The 22277-nt window shown below is 38.0% G+C and overlaps 1 protein-coding gene across 2 annotated transcripts in view; it reads left to right on the forward strand.

Annotated features, from left to right (window-relative positions):
* YES1 (YES proto-oncogene 1, Src family tyrosine kinase) overlaps positions 1-16631 on the forward strand; it is a 51857-nt gene extending 35226 nt beyond the window's left edge. For both annotated transcript variants that reach the window (XM_075023092.1, XM_075023093.1), the window contains exons 3-12: positions 4335-4434; positions 5503-5601; positions 8629-8732; positions 8902-9051; positions 9269-9424; positions 9698-9877; positions 12227-12303; positions 12659-12812; positions 13386-13517; positions 14317-16631. In XM_075023092.1, the coding sequence (XP_074879193.1) occupies positions 4335-4434; positions 5503-5601; positions 8629-8732; positions 8902-9051; positions 9269-9424; positions 9698-9877; positions 12227-12303; positions 12659-12812; positions 13386-13517; positions 14317-14525 (1361 nt within the window). In that variant the 3' untranslated portion in view covers positions 14526-16631. The remainder of the gene's footprint in view (positions 1-4334; positions 4435-5502; positions 5602-8628; positions 8733-8901; positions 9052-9268; positions 9425-9697; positions 9878-12226; positions 12304-12658; positions 12813-13385; positions 13518-14316) is intronic.
* The last annotated feature ends 5646 nt before the right edge of the window (positions 16632-22277 follow it).

The following is a 22277-nucleotide window of genomic DNA, read 5'->3' on the forward strand; positions in this document are numbered from 1 at the left end:
GTTGTTGTTATTATCATTATTAGTTTCTTCCTTTCTGTTCTATTAAACTGTTCTTATCTCAACCCACGAGTTTTACCTTTTTCCTTCTGATTCTTTCCTCCATCCCACTGGGTGGGGGGGAGTAAGTGAGCGGCTGCGTGGTGTTTAGTTGCCAGCTGGGGTTAAACCATGACAGGCAGTAATGGGAATAGTTGATAAAATTGTGGTAGAAGTTCTAAGCTATTGAAGGGATGCACATGGGGTAATGGCTTTAAACTTTCAGAGAGAGGTGCAAAATGAAAACTACTTCAAATTCAGGAAATGTATAGTTTAAACTGTTTTTCAGACTTATTTGATTACCTATAAGTTACTTATATTAATGCAACATTGAATCTGTTCATTTATAAAGCTAAACAGGATATGCAGTATATTCTGTGTACTTTACTATGTGAACAATATGTGTGAAACAAAACAGCAAAATTCTGATTGTTGTTGGTCATATTAAAACCAAAGTTGAAAATGTAAAAATAGAATTTACTAGGCGCTGAGATATAGTCTCTGAAGATAGAGCATTTTAAAGCAATACACACATTTTATGTTATAAACCCACCTTTATATGAAAATTTAAAACTTCATTACATACACATTGATTTTGTGCACATGGCTAATCTCAGTAGTTCACTTAGTTTTGCTGGGTATTTTTGAGAGGAAGCCGTAATTCTTTCTTTTTTGAGAAAGAAAGGAAAGAGTAATTTATTCTAGAAGCTTTGCACAGACACTTCACAAAACACGGTGAATAATTCCTTATTAGTCTATTTCTAGTCTTTCCACAAACCTCTAATATTAGCACAAATACAGTGCTTAAATATTTGCTTCATTACAGTGGCATTTAAAAATCTTTTAAACACAAGAAATTTGAGATCCATGAAAACTCACTGTGGCCTTGACATTAAGCAATTCAGAAAACCAAATATGAATTGTTGGGTAATGATCACCTCATATTCCCTTTCTGGGAATTCATTAAAAACCAAACAATTAAAATGAGCATCTATCCTATCTCAAAATTTTTGAGCCAGCTCTGAATCCCTGTTTTGGATGAACATATGGAGAAATGAAATAAGGGCAGCTTTTCTTTTTATTCCTTAGCTCCACTAAAAAAAGTTTATCGTGCTTAAACAAATCTTCATCTCTTCCAAGAAACTCTGTGTATTTCTTCTTAGTAGATCTGATTCTTTGTTCACGTGGGAACCTCCAGCAGTGCATGCAGGCACTCCTGGGCATTACCAGACATCAGGGATGTAGGCCCCCCGCAGGTACCACAAATCCTTTGCTGCAGAGACCGGAAGGGAATTTCTCTTGCCTGTCCCTGTTCCTGCTGGTAGTTAAGCATGTTATATCTTGGACCAGAGTCAACAGGAGAGATTTCTCATGAAAAGATAGTCTAATATCTCATCAGTGTGGATTCAGTTATCACCAGGCAAACTGATTTGGGTGAACGCCCCCATCATTTTGCAATCAAGTAAAATGATACTGCGTATGTAATAATTTGTCCTCATTTTGTAAAACCAGCCCATCCACAAACACACATACTTTTTTGTTGTTTTGGGGTTTTGTTGTTGTTGTTTTAAATAAAAATTGCACCAGCAACTGGTACATTCAGTACCAATTTTCAGATCAGTCAAAATTGGATGTTTTTGTGAATGTATAAGATGAAAAACTTCTTCTGGCTCTAAACTTTTTCTATCTGTGACAAATAGAACACTGGATCGCATTCTGTGGCCCTTTGTTTTGCAAGAGAGGAGAATAGATGGGCTTGTCAAACAGGACATAAGTGTCAGTAGTACTTACCCAGTCCATCAGTGATGTCTGACAAGGGGATGATATGGTTGTCATTATGGCCTGTAGTGAGGCTGGGAAGAGTGGAGCCATCTTTTATTCCTCTAGAGCAGAAAGGAGAAAAAAAAAAAAATCTGAGTTAGTCACACTGCTCCTGTATTACACATCCTCAGTCATCAGATACTTGGAATTCATAGACTATTACTGAAAATCAAAACAGAAAAATGGACTGCTGTTCTTGCCTTCCATGAAGCAGTGTAAGCACTAGTGCTCTGTAATCCTCATGCTGAACAAGAAAGTAAAGTCTTCTCTCCAAAATCAGTCGTTGTTTAGAGGATGGGAATACTGACCTAATGAAAGAATAAACTTTAAGGGAAGTATTATGACCACAAATAGCTAAACAAGATCACCTTGGAGTGATTCACAAAGTAAACAGCTGCAAGAGACTTCAAAAATCATTTGAGCAGTATCTGTTTGTTTAAAACATTCTGTGCTGATGCTGTTCTCCTTAAGTATTTTGTTATCGTTTGCTATGAAATAAATAACATTTGTGAGTGAGAATAAAAAGAGGGTTTATGGTAGCTGAATTGCTGAAATCAAAACTTTCCAAGGATTATATGTTAGCTTTTACAGTTCTTTCTTTAAAAATAATTAAGAGTACATAAATTTTGATAATTACTGATAATTCTTTTATTGCATGGTTTACATTTGAATCCATTACTTTGACTAGTGCTACACTGTCTAGAGGAATTAATCTTTCTCTTGTTCCCACATTAGTATCTTTCTAGATGTACAGTTTATTTTGAAGTTCTTGGAGTCTCCCAGTTTCTTTATATGCAGTTAAAAACTTGTGATATTGTGACTTGAGAGTATTGATTTTCTTCATCTGCTGAAGAACTCTGGGGATGGTTTATTTCTGTAACATTTGGTTTCTGTTTGTGCGAATACGGTATGTATCCCCACAATTTTCTTGCTCCATGTAGCGGGTTTTGTCATCAAAATAATGCAGTAACATAGTTATGCAGGCAAAAATTGGTAGAACTGTGTTGATTTTTAACTTAGATTAGGAACTGTTAACTTCTAGGGAATATTCTAATTCATTTTCAGTTCATAAATCACACTTCAGAAAGAAAACCTCAATTACTTTAACCTCCTGTGGGGATTTTTTGTTCTGTTTTTCCTAGAGGAACTGTAAATTCATTTCCATCTGAGGCCTGCTGAGAGACTGTAATCACAGGAAGCCTAAATCAAATGAAAATATTTAAGTGATTAGGAGCTGTTACATCAGAAAGTATACATTGCAAAAGAATATTAGATGTAGACAATACCTGTTGCATTTTTTCCTTTCTGATCACTGTTGTGTTAAGTATAAGATCTAAAATTAGACGCAACATGTTTCTGTTGGTGGTCTTCCATGTATATCCTGGTACATATGTTATGTTATGATGATGTTAGAGATGTAAGAGTATACATTTAAAAATAAGTTATTGCTTGGACTATGATTAGGCTTCCTGAATGTCCATTAGACTGTGAAATGGCATTTCTAGAGCTTAAAAAGTCCTTCTGAATTGCCCATCTGCAGTTTTCTATTTTAACTTTCTCCTAGTTATGGTGCATAGTTTTTTATTTTTGCTCGTAGCTTGCACATTTCATATAGCCTGTTCTCCTTTCCCTCTTTCTCTTTTAGCCCAGTTTTATACATTAGTTCTTTTAAGTATAGAAAAAGTTTTCCTACTGTAAGTATAGGAGCCTCCCTACCATCCATCTGTCACACGAGTATCGTGTTTGTGGGACATGTTCAACAACATGCCCTATACCAGAAGTGGGATGGGGAGGCAAATTCCTTAGGGCTGGTGGAGTGCAGCTGCTCGTCCTGTGACGTATCTCAGTCCTTGTTCTCTAGAATAATGCCCTGATGGATCATCCTCAGCAAGGGTCTGCTTCACTGGTGGGGAGACTTGATGGAATTAAGAAAATCACTAGTCCTAAAGCAGAGAAATGTCTTTGTCCCCAACAGAATACTTTTATTTCTGGTCCAGTTCCTTGAGTAGATCTTGATGTATAACCTCAGAAAGTTGGGAACACATCAGTTATTTATAGCTAAGTTCAACAGGAAACTACTTCTGATTGTTTACTGTTGTGGTGCTGTAGGATCTTCTAGAATTGCATCTCTTAACAAGAAGCTAGCTTAATAAAGAAGCTAGATTATTTATTTTTTTTTACTGCTGATATGTTGTGCAGGTTTCTGTATATAAGTGCTCTAATTATTAATGTACTTCCAGTGACGTATCTAGCTATCTTTTGTGGTGTGGAAGCATATTTTTAGGGTATCTGTTTATAGGTTTTCCGCTGTCTTAAGAAATGAGCTGATTGTTGATCCAGCTTCCAAAATGAGAGGCAACCCAGAGTGTTTAGTTGCTTCCAAATCAAAACTGATGAGTTGTTTCACAGACAAGTCCTTAAATCAAGTGTTGCAATGTTACTGCTATATCATATGGGGTTTTTTTCTTTCTCCTAAGGTGGTGTTACTGTATTTGTGGCCTTATATGATTATGAAGCTAGAACTACAGATGACCTTTCATTTAAGAAAGGTGAACGGTTCCAGATAATAAATAACACGTAAGTGTTCTCATTCACAGACTTCACTTGGTTGTTGTTGGCAATAAATAGATCCTCAACTCTTCTTGAAATCTGTGTATCTTATTTCAGTGAAGAGTAGATTTTTATTTTTTTTCTTTTTCTTGAATGCATGCAATGTTCAACAAGCATGGGGTTAAAATATTGATACTGGTAAGACAATAACCTTCAGGCTGAGCTCATGGTTTGGGTGCAGATATAGAACTGTAGTGACTGGGACAGCTCTAAGCCTCTCGTGCTCAGTTGGTTGGGTGGCATCCTTCCACTCCCTGCTCCAGCAAGGCAGCAGAGGTGGAGACACATACTGTCCCATCCAAGGCTCTGCACGTTGCAGATTCTCTCTGACAGGTTTCCATATCTCATGGGGAGGTGGGTGCAGCCAGCAGCGCTGCACTGGCAAATGCTGGAGGTGAGTGCACTGCCTGTAGGCAGGGACATCTCACCGTGGAAGTGCATCTAGCTGGCCTCCACAGTAAATCCGTGCTCAGATAGTTTATTAGTAGTTTGATGTTCTAGTTCAATTGCAGCAGCATTAACAGTATTACAGCCTGATTTCTGGAAGTCTAGTGAAAAGGAAGTAATTTGTTCACCCTGCAGATTTCTTTACGTGCAGCTTTTGGCTGTGGTAATAGTTCTAATTCATACATGTAGCAGCTTTCATTCGTCCGGTTCTCTAATTTTATTAGCTGACTTCCTGCTTCCTTTATTGCTCACTGTCAGCACACAGGCAGAATGATCTGGGAGAGGCAGATGAAGACTAGAGAACTGGGAAGTTTATTTACACATCTCTGCCATAAAATGTTTTGTTGTAGGTTTGCGTTCTGCAAAACCCAAACCTTTACTATTCAAACTTCCACTAAGAGGCACTCGTGTTGCTTACAGTGAAAAGAAAAATATATTTAGATGCAGCACAAACTATTTTAGATGCTTTCATAATTAAAATAACACATTACCTAAATTTAACCTGTCTTTCATATGTGAGGATGTTATAGGTGCTAGGGAATGATGTATTATTTATATGTGGAAGAGATAACTGATGTTTCATTGCAGGGAAGGAGACTGGTGGGAAGCAAGATCCATTGCTACCGGAAAAACAGGCTACATCCCAAGCAATTATGTAGCTCCTGCAGACTCTATTCAAGCAGAAGAGTAAGACATTGTATCCTGTCAATCTGTTCTTATTATGCATTCTACACTTCGTGCCCTGTAGTGACACTATTCCTTTAATTCAGTGTATGTAACATTTAAGCGTAAAGTAGGATAATACTGCAAATTGAAGGATAGCAATGCTACTTGGATGATGTTGAGGTGGGCAGTCATGCAAATGTTTTATGCCTGCTTGCTATATGTAGGGCTAAAGGAGAAAGGCTGGGAGAATGCAATAATGAAGATAAGAATTGTGGGACATGCATTGTGTTTCATATAAAGCAAAAGTGGATGGTTTTTAGTTAAAGAGTTCACACACCATCAATTCTAGGTTTTTATCCTTATTTTTGCTTGCCAAACCCTAATTCAAGATCAGTTATTTCCTTGGTAGCACCTAATCTTACGTTCTAAAAAATCATTTGTGTGGACAGTTATTACTAATCTATTAATCTATAACAACTTTTTGTTGACAAAATTGTTAGGCACACTAAGAGCTACTATGAATTGGGAAAATTGTGTTGCTTTGGGTACCAGTGCTTCCTACATTTATTTACAAAGATCACAGAGTGCTTACAAAATCACATAAAGTAACAGTGGGAACTGTGAGTTGGGGTACAGTTTCAGGTTATATTTATTCCAACGGATTAGTTGTATTTGTTGAACTAGAAATATAAAGCTCCGCAGCTCTTGCTTCAATATACAGGTATGGTACTGCCAATAAGCAATTCCCTGATATGTGATCTGCACACTTCTGTGTTTGCTACTGCTCTTCTGGGCAAAGTGCCCAATTTCCAAGATGTTTCCTGAATCTCAAGCTGAGACTTTAGCATGTTGCTGCTGATTTCACCTGGATCTTTGCTATTAAAAAATGATTGCATCAAAGATGCACTGTTATTTTATGCCCTTGAGTTTCAGCTGCTTTTAAAATCATTGACTTCAGATTTTTTTTGGAAAAAAGTTGGGCGTTTTTTGTTTGTTTTTTTTAAACTATGCAATAAAAGCATATTGTCATTACAGCTGCAGTGGTGGTAAAATGGAAACAGTAGCCCTTTGCAAACTAAGAATGCCGTGTTTCTGCAAAGAAAGTATTGCTCCTAAAGACTGGCAAAACAGGGTGGTGGGATTTGTCATAGGTTTATGTGATGACTGGAGGTGAGAGTGAGGTGTGATGAGTGAAGAAGCTTTTTTAAACTATTTTAGTGCTAATTTTTTAAAATATCATCACAGCATTCAGAATGGAGTTAATTTGCTTTAGAGTTCATTTGGTAGCCCTGGGCTTTGATAGTGTTTATAGGTTTTGTGTTGTGATTGCAGTTGGAGTTACAAGTGCAAAAGCAATACGCAGCCCCAGGTTGCTAAGATTTTCTTTAAGTGGTCTTTTCTAAGCTGAAGGCATTTATATCACAAACTGCTTGTGATGGGATCCATGTTATCCATGTGCCTTTTGAATGATACTATAATATAAATGTTTAATGCTCATAAAAAGAACAAGTAAACCCTACTGTTATTTTGTAGGTAATGAAATAAAATAGCACTTTACAATATAGTTTGTAAATTGTTGTAGTAGTCTGGGGAAGAGGCATTTTCATGTGAAGTAATTAACTAGGGTTCAAGTTTGCTTCAATAAGATTATTGGTTACATCCAAATTGTCTCAGGTGTATGTACTCTTATATCCGATTCTAACTTTCCACATCTACTTAAACAGTCAAACTGCAAATACAATAAAAAGCAAGAATAAGTTTCAAATTCCCAAGTGATTGCACAGGCCATTCTGTTCACAGGCCAACAAAATGATCCCTCCTTGCCTACATTTTTCCCCCCGCAAAGTGTTTCACCCACTAAACCATTGTTTTGCAGCAGTTTCCAACACTACTTTTCTTCTCCCAACACTCATGAAGCCAGATCTGCTTGATGCTATGATGGTGCCAAATGAAAACATTTGAGATTTACACTTTGCATCATTTTGTGACTTCTGAGGCACACAATCAAAATAAAATGTAGTTAGAAATAAGTGTTATTCCAAAGTCTGGGGTTTCACTGGGATATGGACCTTAAAATTATCACTGGCTCAGGACAGAGCTGTATGTAGGCTGTTCATCAGGATAAGCGCACTGTGGGAGCATAGAAGAAGAAATTCGTTTTGTGAAAGAACTTAAGGCAAGAAAAAATGCAGGTGGTGTTTTAAAACATCTGCTTACTTTTCAGTATCAGAATGATGCAACAAAGATGGAGTGTTACTCAGAGAAGTAAATGATACCTACCACAGGGTTGCTTCTAAATGATCAGTAGAAAAAAGTGCTCCCTCTACTGAGAAAGAGAAGGACGGGAGGCAATAGAAGTTGAGACAGGAGACGTTCCACCTGGATGTAAGAAGAACCTTGTTATCCTGAGGACAGCCAGGCAGAGGCAGAGGTTGCCCAGGTTGGCTGTGCAGGGTCCATCCTACAAGGATTTCAAGACTGGAGTGAACAACACTATGAGCAACCAGGTCTGATCTCACAGCTGGCCCTGCTTGCAGCAGGAGGCTGGACCAGAGACCTCCCAAGGGCCCTTTCCAACCTGAATAAACCTGTGATCCAATGAAATTTATGCACACCCACTTTGCATTAAATGTTGTTTTCTAACATACAGCCAGAACTTCTTACAGAAGTTAGTTTCAACTGCTGCAGTGTTTTGAGTGTGCTACCAAAGTATGTCATCTGATTCAGCTTGACCTGTGAACTCCTTAATCAGAAGTTACTTTCAATGTTAAGTACCATTGATGTCCATTGTTAAACCATCAGAAAAACACAGTATTTGCAGATAGAGGCCTCTTTACATGTATTTTGCAAACAATAGAAATAAGAGTCATATAGAAATAGGTCATCTAAATATTTTGATTATATGGATGTCATTACTTTTGTTGCTCTGTAACTGCTTTGGGATATTAGTAGTCCAGTCAATGCTTGAGATTTCTAAATCTTGTATTTGTATGATTACCAAAGCATAGGAAGCTTTTACGTACACATATTTCCTTTAATATTTTCTAGGTGGTATTTTGGTAAAATGGGCAGGAAGGATGCAGAAAGGCTACTTTTAAATCCTGGGAACCAGCGTGGTATTTTCTTAGTAAGAGAGAGCGAAACCACTAAAGGTATGTATATCTCTTCTCTCCCCACCCCACCAAGGTGGACATAATGAGCATTTTTACATCTATCACATTTTATATATGCATGTGCACATGTGTATAGTGACAGTGGGGGAGATACATTAAATACGTTTTTAAATTTTTGGTGAAGAACAAAGTATGACTTGTTTCCTAGGTGCTTACTCCCTTTCCATACGTGACTGGGATGAGGTCAGAGGTGATAATGTGAAACACTACAAAATCAGAAAACTTGACAATGGTGGATACTATATCACAACTAGAGCACAATTTGAATCTCTGCAGAAGCTGGTGAAACACTACAGAGGTAAGCCCAAGTTCTAGTGTCCCAATGCTACCTTGTGACTATCATGAGGAAAAAAACCTGCGTATGTAGCTTATTTTTAAAATTCAAAATTATTAAATTTCTTCTTTATTTTGACAAACAGTAAATGGACTAGTTCTTTTTATCAACATTAGGATCTTACTTTTGTTATAGCCTTAACCCCTGCTTAATGACAAAACTTATTTTTTCCATTTTCCAGAACATGCTGATGGGCTGTGTCATAAGCTAACAACCGTGTGTCCCACTGTGAAACCACAAACACAGGGACTAGCAAAAGATGCCTGGGAAATTCCTAGAGAATCCTTGAGGCTGGAAGTTAAGTTGGGCCAAGGATGTTTTGGTGAAGTATGGATGGGTAAGAGCTTAATGTGACACCTTTCAGTTGTTCATGTGAATGTTTTAATAGTATTTTCAGTAAATCAGTATTGGGATCTAAAAAGATAATCTGATAAAGAATTGAACAGAAAAAGTACCAATTACAATCAGTCACATAAAGGTAAAAATAATATTCAATATAGCTGTAATTTATAATTATACTCTTAGCTAACAAAACGGAAGCAAAAAGCAATTTCAACAGAAAATCTCTTCAGTATTATAGAGGAGAATAAAATCTAATTTCTTTCTCTAGGAACATGGAATGGAACCACAAAAGTAGCGATCAAGACACTAAAACCTGGTACAATGATGCCAGAAGCTTTCCTGCAGGAGGCTCAGATCATGAAGAAGTTACGACATGACAAACTTGTTCCGCTCTATGCCGTCGTTTCTGAGGAACCAATCTACATTGTCACTGAATTCATGACAAAAGGTGTGTGACAGAACAGTTTGAAGATACTACATTTAAAAGATTATTTAAGATCCCAGCAACAAACTAAATGTTTAATTAATGTTAGGTTTAAGCTGACTGGAGTGGAAGTGGTAATTTTGATTAAATTAAAATGAGCAACGCTTGACCTACTTGAAGCAGTTCTGATTTAGATCGTGGGTGGAGGCATGATTTTTTTGCACATCTCTGTCACCCTTGCTAATCTTCCAAGTACAAGATTGGGGGTTTTTCCCCCTCATTTTTTTAGTGTGTATTGCCTGTTTCATTTAAATTGGATGGTATAGCTGGGAATATTGTTATGAGAATACACCTGCCTGTAGACAGATCGTGCTCACAGCAACAGAATCAGTTGGGTTTGGGTTTGTTGGGGTTTTGGTTTTTTTTTAGTTTTTCTTTTCCAGGTGTGTAATAGTAAATTTTAAAAAGCTTGAGGTTTTTTTTCTAGACTCCCTCCCTTACCTCCTTGTTTTCGGTCTTTCATCCTTCTTCCCTTGCTCTATATCATTTCCCCCTCCCCCACTGCTGAAACAGACATTTAGAGATTTAGGCTGAATGTAGAAATAAACATCATAAGCATATTAGTGTTAAGAAGCAGCAGATTTTCAAGTCAATTATTCCAGTTTAATAAAAGCAGACTTCTGTTCAGCTCACAGAGAAATTTTGCTATCCTGATAAGAAATAGAAACAGTGTTAAAGTCCAAGAGAGTGGCTGTTTGTGTTCAGTACTCTGCCACAAATATGTGGGTGGGGGTTTTTTTCCTGCTTGGATGGGGTTTTTAGGCATTGTATAAGTTTAAAAAGGTAGAAAGGAGTAGAAAATATAAAAAGTTCCTTCTGTGGTGTTGTTCCTAAATAACACTAGACAGTCTCTCTGTCAGATCTTAAAGCTGCCATGTAAAATCAGTTTTCATTGTTCAGAAATCAGGTTTTGGCCAGACAGTCAGGAAAAAAAAAAAAAAAAAGCTCTATAGTATTCTGCCTAAGAAAAAGTAAAGATTAAAACTGGAACTGGGATGTTACCTTGCAAAAGCAGAAGTAAAGAATTGGAAAAGTAGTTGCATGTTTATCTAAGTTATGGATTCAAAATGCCATTGGAAGCCTCTGTTTTCATTTCAAAAACTTCTCACATTTTACCAAAAACATAAAACCTCTTTGGTGGTTCATACTTGAAAGTTAGTAGAACTTTTTTTTCCTTTTCTTTTTCTTTCTCCTTTTACAAGGGAAAGAGGTGGGTATGAACTGCACAGTACCCAAAACTTTTTTCAAATGTGGACAAGTTACTAGAGGTCAACATGAAATCTTTGGTCTTCTTCAGTCCTTTGAGCTCATGAACCAAGATGGAGAAAAGTCTGTGCAAACACACCCAGCAAACATCAGCAGCAGTGTGGGTCTGGCCTGCCACACTTTCACTTTCAATGCAAAAATACAGCAAGTGACTAAAACCACATCAGAGGTATCTAATTCACAGCTGCAGCCATGAATCCACTGCAAGATCTGCAGTTCAGTGTGGTTTTCCCCACCATCGTCACACTTGCAATTTTGTCATTGTAATTTTGACTGTGATGAGACTGATTAGTTATCAGTCTTCACAAGTTTCTTAATAAAGAGATCATGTTCCTGTACCCTTATGGCTTAATAACACCTGTAAGGAAAGTTCTTATGTCAGAGACAAAGTTTTACCACGCATGTAAAGGTTAATGTCTTAAAAGGAGCACAGGTCCTTGGAACTGATTTCAAATACTACTTATGTTGTAATGTTCTGGAAATGATTGCATTATGTAAATGGGAGAAGATAATATATAGTAAAGAATGGAAGAATGCAAGTTTGGTTTTCCCCTGTAAGGAAGACAATGCAACAAAATAAAAGCAACAATTTCAGAATCATTTCTTTAGTATATAATTGAGCTGGCAGAAAAATTTAAGTAATGGATAGGAGGTTTTTTGTTCTCTAATTATAAATCTCACTGTGGAAAAAAGCCCAACTAGGAAGTGTGTTGATACCAGGAATATTGGGAAAAATCCTTATGTATTGCCATATAATCATCAAGCAGCAGTCTGTTTTATTAGTGTTTAGTTAGCTGAAGTATTGAAATGGATTCCAAAATACTTGAATAAAACTTGCACTAACTAGTTATCAGGGCAGAGTCAACTACAGGTATAGTCATCGAGTCATGTATTCTATTAAATGACAGGTTTTTCAAACACAGATTTTGAGAGATGAATGTCTAAGTTGTAATGTCTAGGAAAAAAAAATTCATTCATGTTTTCAGGTGAAATTAATGTTTTGGTTTTTTTCCTTCTTTTTTTCCCCAAATGTGTCATCTTTTACAGGCAGCTTGCTAGACTTCCTTAAAGAAGGAGAAGGGAAATACTTAAAACTCCCACAGCTTGTGGACATGGCTGCTCAGGTACATTGTATAAACCGAGAAAACTGTATTTATTGCTTAGGAAAGAGATTTAAAAGTATATGAGATATCAACTAAACTAAACTAGACCTTGAGCGCTCTGGCTATTGTATGCTGTTCTGTCTTACATCTTCTGTTGTAACTTTGTAATTTCTCAAAAAGAAACAGTATAGTTCCCAATTAGCAGATACGGTATAGCCAGGCACACTCTCATCAGTGCTGGCACAAGCTCTTGCTATGCTATACTTCCTATACTTACACAAAGAGAATGGAGTTAAGATAAAGGGGTACAGCTTAATGCTTGGGAGAAACATATATAGTCATGAAAAATAATCTTTAATAAAACTTTATTTTTAAGATTGCTGATGGCATGGCTTACATTGAAAGAATGAACTACATCCACAGGGATCTCCGGGCAGCTAACATTCTTGTAGGAGACAATCTTGTGTGTAAAATAGCAGACTTTGGTTTAGCAAGGTTAATAGAGGACAATGAGTACACTGCAAGACAAGGTAAGACCGATTTATTTACTGAATAAATAAGACCAGTTACTTTCAAATTACTTAGAACTATTATATTTAGCAGAGTGTGTCTGTGTATTCTGTCTGCATGAATAAAGATTATGCATATAAATGTGCTTTCATAGCTATGTTTAACTGGTCCCCTCGCCTAAGTGCAATTTTAGTAAACTTTTTAATGTCCAAAATTGTTTGCTTATGTTTTCAAAAATGTTTTTAGTTATTTTTGGGGGGTAAAACTTGCTACAGTTTGAAGAGAGCTGAAATTCCAGAGAGGTTGCTCATCAGATTCTGAAGATCATCCCACTTTTTGAAATATATTTAATTAAGAATCCCAGATGTCTTAGCTGCTTCCAAAAATTGTAGCTGGTAGTCGCTCCCCTAGTTTGAAACTGGTTTCAAGTTTCAAGTTTGAAATACTAAAATACTAAACCACCTCGCATTTTGTCAACAAAGCAAAATATAAAAATTTTTTGAGTACAGTATTCTTTCTAAAATATTTTGAAGTGTAAGCAAATGATGCATAAGCAAGGGAAAATTGAGTATCTGTCTTCCCAATGTTTGTAGGAGCTAAATTTCCAATTAAATGGACTGCTCCAGAAGCAGCATTATATGGTCGGTTTACAATCAAGTCAGATGTGTGGTCATTTGGAATTTTACTGACAGAGCTGGTAACAAAGGGGAGAGTGCCATATCCAGGTAAGAGGAAAATATAATAGATTTTTCTTTTCTTTGTTGTATTCTGTGCTTCTGAAGCTACCTTCTGTACTTTTTGCCTTCATTCAGAGCCCACAGTTGACAAGCAGAGACAAAAACTTAGTCATGCTTCACTGGTTCTTTTGTTCACAAAGCTACTTTGTTTTATTTACAGATTAACTATTATATATTTTTAAAGTGTTTTAAGATAATAGCATTTGTAAATGTGACTGATAGTTCATTTCAGATTAGGTGGTATCCTTATGTTTTCCTATCTGTCTGTTCCTGAAATTTCTACTTTTGACATTTTCCCAGGCTACAGTGAGCATCGGTAGCATGAACCCTCTAGACCAGTTTTTGAAACTAAGCATATGTAACATATTTTGTCAAATATTTTGCCATGACTGGAATTTGTAAGGCGGTTCTGTTAGGCATAAAATGCCTTTTTGTTGGCCTGATTTCAAATTAAGTGGTCCTTGAATGGAACCTAAGGCAGGCAGAAGGTATTTGTGCTTGAGTCTCCTTTTTGAAAGGACAGGCCCAAGGCAATGGGAAAGGATATGAATGAGAAAGCATACAAATGGCAGAAGGACCAGATATTGAGGAATTACCAGTGTAATTAAATAATTTTCAGAAAATGTATTTAATGCAAAATGTAAAAAATTAATTCATTATAAAGTGCGTTCATTAAAGGTTCTGTTATGGTAGATTCACGTGCATTGCAGCTGGAGAGACACTTTAAAAACTTTGGGAAACTGTTCTTTGTATAATGTCATTCAGAGCTGAAATGCTTTCCTTTTAGGGATGGTGAATCGGGAAGTTCTGGAACAAGTAGAACGTGGATATAGGATGCCTTGCCCACAAGGCTGCCCAGAGTCTCTCCATGAGTTAATGAAACTCTGTTGGAAGAAGGACCCTGATGAGAGACCAACATTTGAATATATACAGTCTTTCTTGGAGGACTACTTTACTGCTACAGAACCACAGTACCAGCCTGGAGACAATTTATAAGCCAATAGTCTATATAACATGCACAAATCTGCCAAATGTAAAAGACTTGCAAAGAATTCCTGATGTCTATAAGGAATCAAAGGAAAGAAAATCTTCGTTACTTTGCATGCTCTTAATGGCAAACTGGAATTTCGTAATGCAGTTGCACAAAACCACTTTTAAAGTGTTATAATCTAACTTACCAATGATGTTGGGGTTTTTTTTCCTCTTTCCCAGCTTATTTTCAGGGTCCAAAGGAAGCTTACCGAAAATACAGGGTAGAAAAATGAGTGTTGGTGTGAACAACATCAGAAAAACCAATGTTTCAAATCCTTTATTTTCCCAATGTTTGATAATCATTCTACTAAAGAGGGAATTGTCTGGAATTAGTGATCTTGGGTTAAGACATTTTTAAAGCAGAAGAACTTTGTGGGACCAAGCAATTCTATTCCAGTTCTGTAAAACTCCCTGTGTTAAAAATTACATGTGTGCGCGCCCCACCGCTCAAAAAAAAAAAAAAAAAAAAAAAGATGGTACAACTGTATTTGATATATAGTCTTGATCTTTAAGCTCCCTCTTGCATGGACTTAATTAGGGTAGGCAGGTTAAAAGAGAAATTGGAACAGTGAATGACAAACTTGATCTAAATGGTAGACCTCAATAGTGAAATTAGAGAGCATAATGCACTGTGTTAATACTTTTATTAATATAACTGGAAAGTAGCATGAGAGATTTTTCTTTTTCTCTTTCTGCATAGCTAATTAAGAATAATGAAGGTAACTAGGAAATGAGGTAATATTTTATAAAATTGTGTTGATAAAGTATGATGATATTTGAACTTGAAGCTATGTAATACAATCGAGGGGGGAAGCCTTTAATCTTTTAAGCTCCAATCCAACAGCGAACTTTTGTATGGAAAGACTACCTGAACAAAGCTCACCAGGAAAGCAAGACTGAAGCTGGTAAATGGCCACTTTTTAGTCCTTTTTCAGAGTCGGGTTTGGTACTGTTGTATGTGGCTTATATGTGTTAACAAGGGTGGGTGCCGCAAATGCTAGCTGTCACTAGTTCAGGGATTTGATTGCACTTTTGCTTTTCTTGACTATTAAGACACACTTACATGCAGTTGCTCTTCCCACTTCTGACCTTCCTACAGAATTATTTAATGAAAAATAAACAAAAGAAAATGTGGAAGTTTAAAAACTAAAGGGGTAAAATATATTTCATATTGTCCAAATAGTGACGTTGAAATTTGCTGGGATGCAGCCCAGCTGACAGTACATCTAGATTTATTCTCTTTGGCTACTGACATATCAAGCAATAACATCATGTCTTTTACTCAACAATTTGCATGAGGTTCTTGAATTTCTGATCAACTTATGTACTTTAATTTTGAAACACTAAACTCTTACTTAGCTACCAGGTTGGAATTCATATTATCATTGTAAAGCTATCCAACAAATGAATTTCAGAAAAACTGGTAACATAGTTCTGGTACTAAACTTAACATTCTTTGTGGGTTTACACTACATTGAATACCACTTCCAAACAGATCTTTGTAAGAACAGTGCCATCATTTTTCATTTTCCTTCATCATTGCTCATATGTGGTTATCAGATTTTAAAAGGGCTTTATGTAAGAAAAACAAAAATAAAAAACCACACACACAAAAATAATAAAAAAACCCAAATACAATGGAATTTTAATTTTTCTAAATATTTTAAAATTAATAACACAATCATATGAGTTTATGTATTAATACAGTTATAACAAAAAATGCCACAAATGACACTGGCATTGTTTGCATTTTTAATTACTGAATGGAACAGTTCATTGTAATAACACTTGTATAGTAAAGGAATAAAACACTAACTTAATGAACATGTTCATTGTAAATGGTTGTGTATTATAAGACTTCTCCAAAAGAGTTTGTATGTTTATGAAAATGTATTTGTTTCACCTGAAGACCTTGATGTGGTTCTTACCCTAACAGAGTTTAAAATTCACGTTCACACTTTTTGTATAAATAGTAATAAGTTTAATTATGTAACTAAGTATTTTTATAAAGTATGGCATTGTTGAACTGTTTTGCAGAATTGGTTCAAAATAAATTTCTCCTTGATTGCATCTTCTTATTTGAGCAGGGGGGAAGGCAGTAGGGGGACAAAAGCACAGTAGCCTTCATATTGAGGGGGAAAGAAGGGGATTTTTTATCCTCTATTTTAATGTATTTTCATACAAGATGCTGAGTTCGTGATGCATTATTGCTGTGAAAAGGGAGACATTTTCTAGAGCAGTTCAGAAGTCCTTGGCAGGAATGGGCTAGAATAATTCTGTCTGGACTTAAAACTAACTCCCGTGACAGACAGACAGACAGACTTGGGATTCTTGTGAGAGCAAGTCCAACGTAGACTCTCAGCTGGCAGTCAATGCCACACTGTAGGGCAAACACATTTCCTCTCTCTTGCTTTATCTGGTATTAGCAGCCACTGTTGGCTTCTGTGCAATTTTTCAGGGAATTTTATACATTTGTTATTGTGATAGCTGATGTTTTCTCAACTTCATTGAATGTTACCTGTCTCAATGACCAGTACAACTCAAACCACAAATCCTGACATGTATATACAGTGCCACTGTAGATTAAGGAGCTAGTACTGTTTGAGTTTCAATAGTAATTAATACAACACTAAAACCATTCTTCTTACAGAACCTATAAACTGCAAAGTTTACTGTATTTTTAGTATTTCCTGTAATGTAACTAATGGTTTACTATTTTTAATGACAACAATCATGTAACTTCTGGTAATCTGTACTCTCCCTGTTGTCCACCAGAACATTGTGATACCCATTCTGCATGCTACACCTGCAGATTTTTTCTGTCATGCATTGTTTCAAGCTGTAGTATTTTAAGAATATTTTCATACTATTTTTGAGTAAACTTCCAAACATAAAAATGTGTATGATCCTACTATTTAGATAAAATACACCCCTATTTTAGCATAAAGCATTATGAAAAGAACCTTATGCGTTCTTATTCTTGCAACCACTCAATTGTCATTTCATTAGGTGTGAGTAGCTCTTACCACTGAAAAGTAGCCTTGGAAAGTCTCCTAGAGTTTGCTGATGGGTAGAATCAAGCTGGAATGCTATCTTACCCATAGTCATCTACAATACTGTTTATTCTAAAACACATTACCCACAGCTGGAATGAGTATAAATGAATATAAAGAACTAAACTTAATGAGCCCCCATTTTTCTTATTTATTTTGATCTGTTCAATCCAATAAACTTCTCAGTTTTTAAGTTTTCTGTGGAGATGCTGTAGATGTCTCTATTTGTGCCAGCTTTCCCCCAACACACAAGACTTTGCTTAGAGCTATGCAGTCATGTTGGGTTTAAACCACAGGAGCACTCACTTAAGCTAAGCAGTACATTGCAAACAGAGACTCAAATTCTCACACCTTGCTAAGGAATTTAGGACTGAATTTGAATAACTGATTTGGGCACCATAAGCAGGTCTGGGCAGATAACTGCTAAAGTCCAGAATTGTGATTCATCCAACAGCTATTATCTTGTGTAGTAGGTACTTGGACTCTTATTTGTGCAAATGCCTAGCAGTGCAGGTGCCTTCATAGCAGTACATCATGCTCCTCCTTCAGCCCGACCCTGATGCAGGAACAAGACTGCCGTTGACCCTCCAGGCCCTGCAGGAGGCTGGCGGTCAGTGCAGGGCTGGAAACCCCCATGATGCGCATCTCTGGCAGACACCTTTTCAGGACACGGTGGGAAGAGACAGTAGATGGAAAAGGGATGGTTGTATCTATTTTTGATACAACAGCCTTGAGTGTAAAAGCTGGGCTCTGATCAAGAATCCTGGATAACTGGTGGATCTTATACAGGTGGTTGGCAGCTGTGGGAGACTGTTAGGAGGTTGTTGAGAGTGGGGAGCAGAACTCACTGCAGGACTTCACCCGTAGCCACAGGCTTAAGTGTTTGCTCAAGGACCAGGTTCTTTTTTTTCCTCTGCGCTTTTCCCTTCTGACACATAGAGGGAGAGTGCTAGCTGGAGAAACATAACAGCTTCCCTGCTTCTCCCTTAGCATAGGGGAGGGAAAGGGGAAGAGTGAGGCAGAAGGATGGAGGTGAGCAGCTGAGGTACTACACTCAGCTGGGCAGAGGGAAGCAGGTTGAGGTGTGTGGCATAGCAGGTGTCACCTGTTTTCCTCTCTCTGATATTTTGAAAAGGAGGTAGAAATGCAGAGGAACTGAGGGGCATCTGTTCCCTTGTGCACAATGGAAATGGAGCAAAGCTAATGTCAAGTGCTGCTTCTGTTCTCTCTGGTGGTTCTGGTCAGCTCACCCCGACTGGTTCCCAGCAAAGCCCAGCATATTAGCTGGGGAGTCCCAAGCATCATTCTGTTGTCATTTGTAAGAGTGAAGTGTGATCAGCTCTTAGGAAAAAAAAAAAAAAAAGTTACAGAGAGCATAACCAGAGAGATACTGGTCCCTGCATACCAAATTGACAGGGATGCTTGCCTCTGGAGCTCAGCCCCGGAGTGATGGCATTTCAGATGCTGGCCAGTAGCTTAGCATTTCTTTCCTAGTAGATGTATGTGGATGTAGGATTTTGTGTTAGATTTCCCTCCTCCATGTGGGTACAGCATGCCTAGGAACTTAACAGAGTTTAGGCATTACCCATGGGACCCTTGTTCTTTACTGGTCCTACTCTTTGAGCTTATTTTCCTTGTTAGTTCTGCATGCAAACGTGCTTCTTGTAGGTAGCACATTGGTTATTTTTTTTTTAACATTCTCTTTTAATTTAAAGGCATATTTTTTGTCAAATTGTAATAACCACTGTTGTTGGGAGATCAAAGTATTCATAGCACTGTACTTTTACAGAACATTGTCCTTCTCCCCTTAGTATTTCATTTACTTTAAGTGAGTAGAAACACGTGTTGGCCCTTGTGTTGCTTTTATTTGTTCTTCTTAGGGGAGAGAGGACAGTTACCTAGTTAAAACTCAGCAGGGTCTGAGGAACAAACTGGAATTTAAAAGGGAAACCTGAATACAAGCGCTCTTGATGAATCAGTCATGTACCAACATTGAAGCTGACTGCTGTGAAAACATTCCTTTTTTTATCAAAAAGCTACTCCTAGTAGGAGCACTTCACCCCTCTCCTTTTTGCCTTGCTGCTAGGTTATTGAGACTCTAGCTGAAGCTACTGATGGGTACATACTGGGAAATGGATAGATCTGTGCATCTTACATTTGGCCCTGAAAATCAATGCCATGCATGCTAACAACTCACTTTTTTCCTGGACCTCGACAGGTGCCAGCTGCTGCATTCACCATTCATTCAATACCCCCACATCTATTCACATTTGGGGCAGCCTTCCAGGGGCTCCGTGGCTGATGATCCTTCTCTCAGCTTCAGTGTTTGGAAGTGCCAGGGTTGTATTTGCTGGGAAAGGAAGCATTTCTGCGCTTTCAAAGACAAAAAAGGATACATCTAAGTTCAGCATGACTCCTATGATGAAAGTGCCACAAATGAGGAGAAAATCTAATCATTTGACTGCTTCATCATGAAAACAGTGAGGGTGGCACTCTGCTCCTCCAGTAACTGTGGAATATGCCACCCACAGAGATAGTCAAGGTGTGTTGTCAAATAGTGAATGACTGGGCTAGATTGCAGTCCCTGTTCAGTCCTGGCAAGGTGGCCAAGTCTCTGGTTCTGTCCTTCTGAAGAGTTCCCAAGAAAAGGCAAGAGTGTTGGCTCACATTGTAAGAGTGGAAGCTGGCGACTAGATGACTTCCATCCCTTACATCCCTCTACCCACCTTCCTCTCCTCTCAGTTCTAGCCTAGGTGCTTGCTCTTCACTGCAACTGCCTGGCTTTTATTTCTCCGTCATGTGGCTGTGCAGTAATAGCATGAACACATATGAGAATTCACAGAATTAAAGATTAGAAGCCTTTAGCAGCCATATGTACCATCTTTTTTTTTTTTCTTTTTTAAGTGGAAGGTGCCTGGCAAATTGAGCAGCCTTATTAGAGCAAGGTCAGATCCGTATCACTTTCACTGGAGTTTTGATTTTGTTCTGTATTACCCTCTTCACTTCTGGAATGGCTCTGTCTTTCAAACTGGCTTATGACTAGCATAAATGTATATTCTTTCCTTTGTGCTAGAAGACTTCAAGTACAATAGAAATAGTTTGCATATTGACATTTTAATTTAGTGTTATTTGTTAAGGTGACTGCATCAAAATCTGTGCATTTAATCTTCTTGCCACCTTTGTCAAAGGACTACCAATTGCAAGGGGAGATTTCTTTCCATATGAAACTGAAGTTCAATCAATAGCTTCAGTGGGTTTAAGGTTATATTAAGTAGATTACTAATAGGCTAAATAAAACCTCTGGCACCACTGTCATTAGAATGGCCCCAGCCTTTTCAGACTGCTACTAAGTGTTTTGAAGAGCAAGTGTGTGTATACTTCGCAATAGATATGCCCCCTCAGTTCAATTGATCATTAAGAAGGAATGATCCTCTCTGCAGCTTGGGGATGATAAATGGCATTCAGGAAGGTACTGGGATACACATCCACTTTGCCAGTCCAGCCTGCCTTGTGCAAATGCACTTGATTTATGGACAAAATATCACAACCCTCATTGTTCTTTGTCCCAAGAGAGACACTGTTATGCCAGGCAATAGGCAGAAATCTACTGATACGCAGCATCTCTCTTTGGGGTTTCCAAGGCATCTGCCATCTTGCCCAACAACCCTTATTATCTAATATATAGCATTTCTCACTCTCAAACGCTTCACAAATGAGGTCAGTTTCATTATCTCCAGATGGCAAATCCAGAGGGAGAAGAGGTATTTTGACTCATCCAGGATCAAGTTGAAGACCATGACCAAGCAGCATCCGGAATCTAGCATTTGGTCTACTGGGAATTTCCTTTCAGATGGCCATCTTTTAGTATTGCCTACCAACCTCAACTCCTGGTCTTCAGCTTGCAGAGATGATTTGGAGAGAAAGAAAAGTCTGCAGTAATTTCCCATTATGCCCCACAATGGACACCTGAGCTACTCCAAAACAAAGGAAAAACCTGGGTAAAGTCTGTGGGCCTCGCACAGCAATTTGGCTGCCACAAAGACAGTGTATCAATCATTATGTGCAGACAGCATGGAGCTTGAGCTGAGAACTCCTGCCAGGCCCTGGCATGCTTAGCCTGGGGCTAGCCCAGGTGGTCCTGGGGTGCACCTAGCCACCACACAGACAGCCCACGTGTGGGTAAGCGCTTGACCTCGGCCTCTGAGGATGGCAGTGAGTGTCAGCAGCATCTGCCTTCCCAGCTCGCTGGGCTGCCACATCTCGGACACCATGGTACGCACAGCCAGGTGGGCAGGAGGCTTTTGTTAGGCAAAGCAGTTTGTTATGACAGAACATGGCTGCAATGTTGTTCTACGAGCAGTACCCACTGAGCACATGCACGAGCTCCACTGCAGTTCTCGTTGCTCCCTTCTCATACCAGATGTGACTTCCATATGTAATTGGTTTGCAGCAGTGCTTTAGAAGGGCTTTCTAGTGCCCTTTCAGCCAGTTGGTGCCCTAGACCATAGCATGACATAGCATGAGCAATTCCTTCTTTGCCACTCAAGTCTAGAGTTTCACTGACACTGCTGAATATGTCAAAACTCTCTAAGCAATCAGCTGAACACCCACAAAACTTATGACTTGATGATATCATGCCTTTTCCTCCTTCAATCTACCTTTG

The sequence above is a fragment of the Buteo buteo genome, chromosome 3, assembly GCF_964188355.1.
Source record: "Buteo buteo chromosome 3, bButBut1.hap1.1, whole genome shotgun sequence".
Taxonomy (NCBI): Eukaryota; Metazoa; Chordata; class Aves; order Accipitriformes; family Accipitridae; genus Buteo; species Buteo buteo.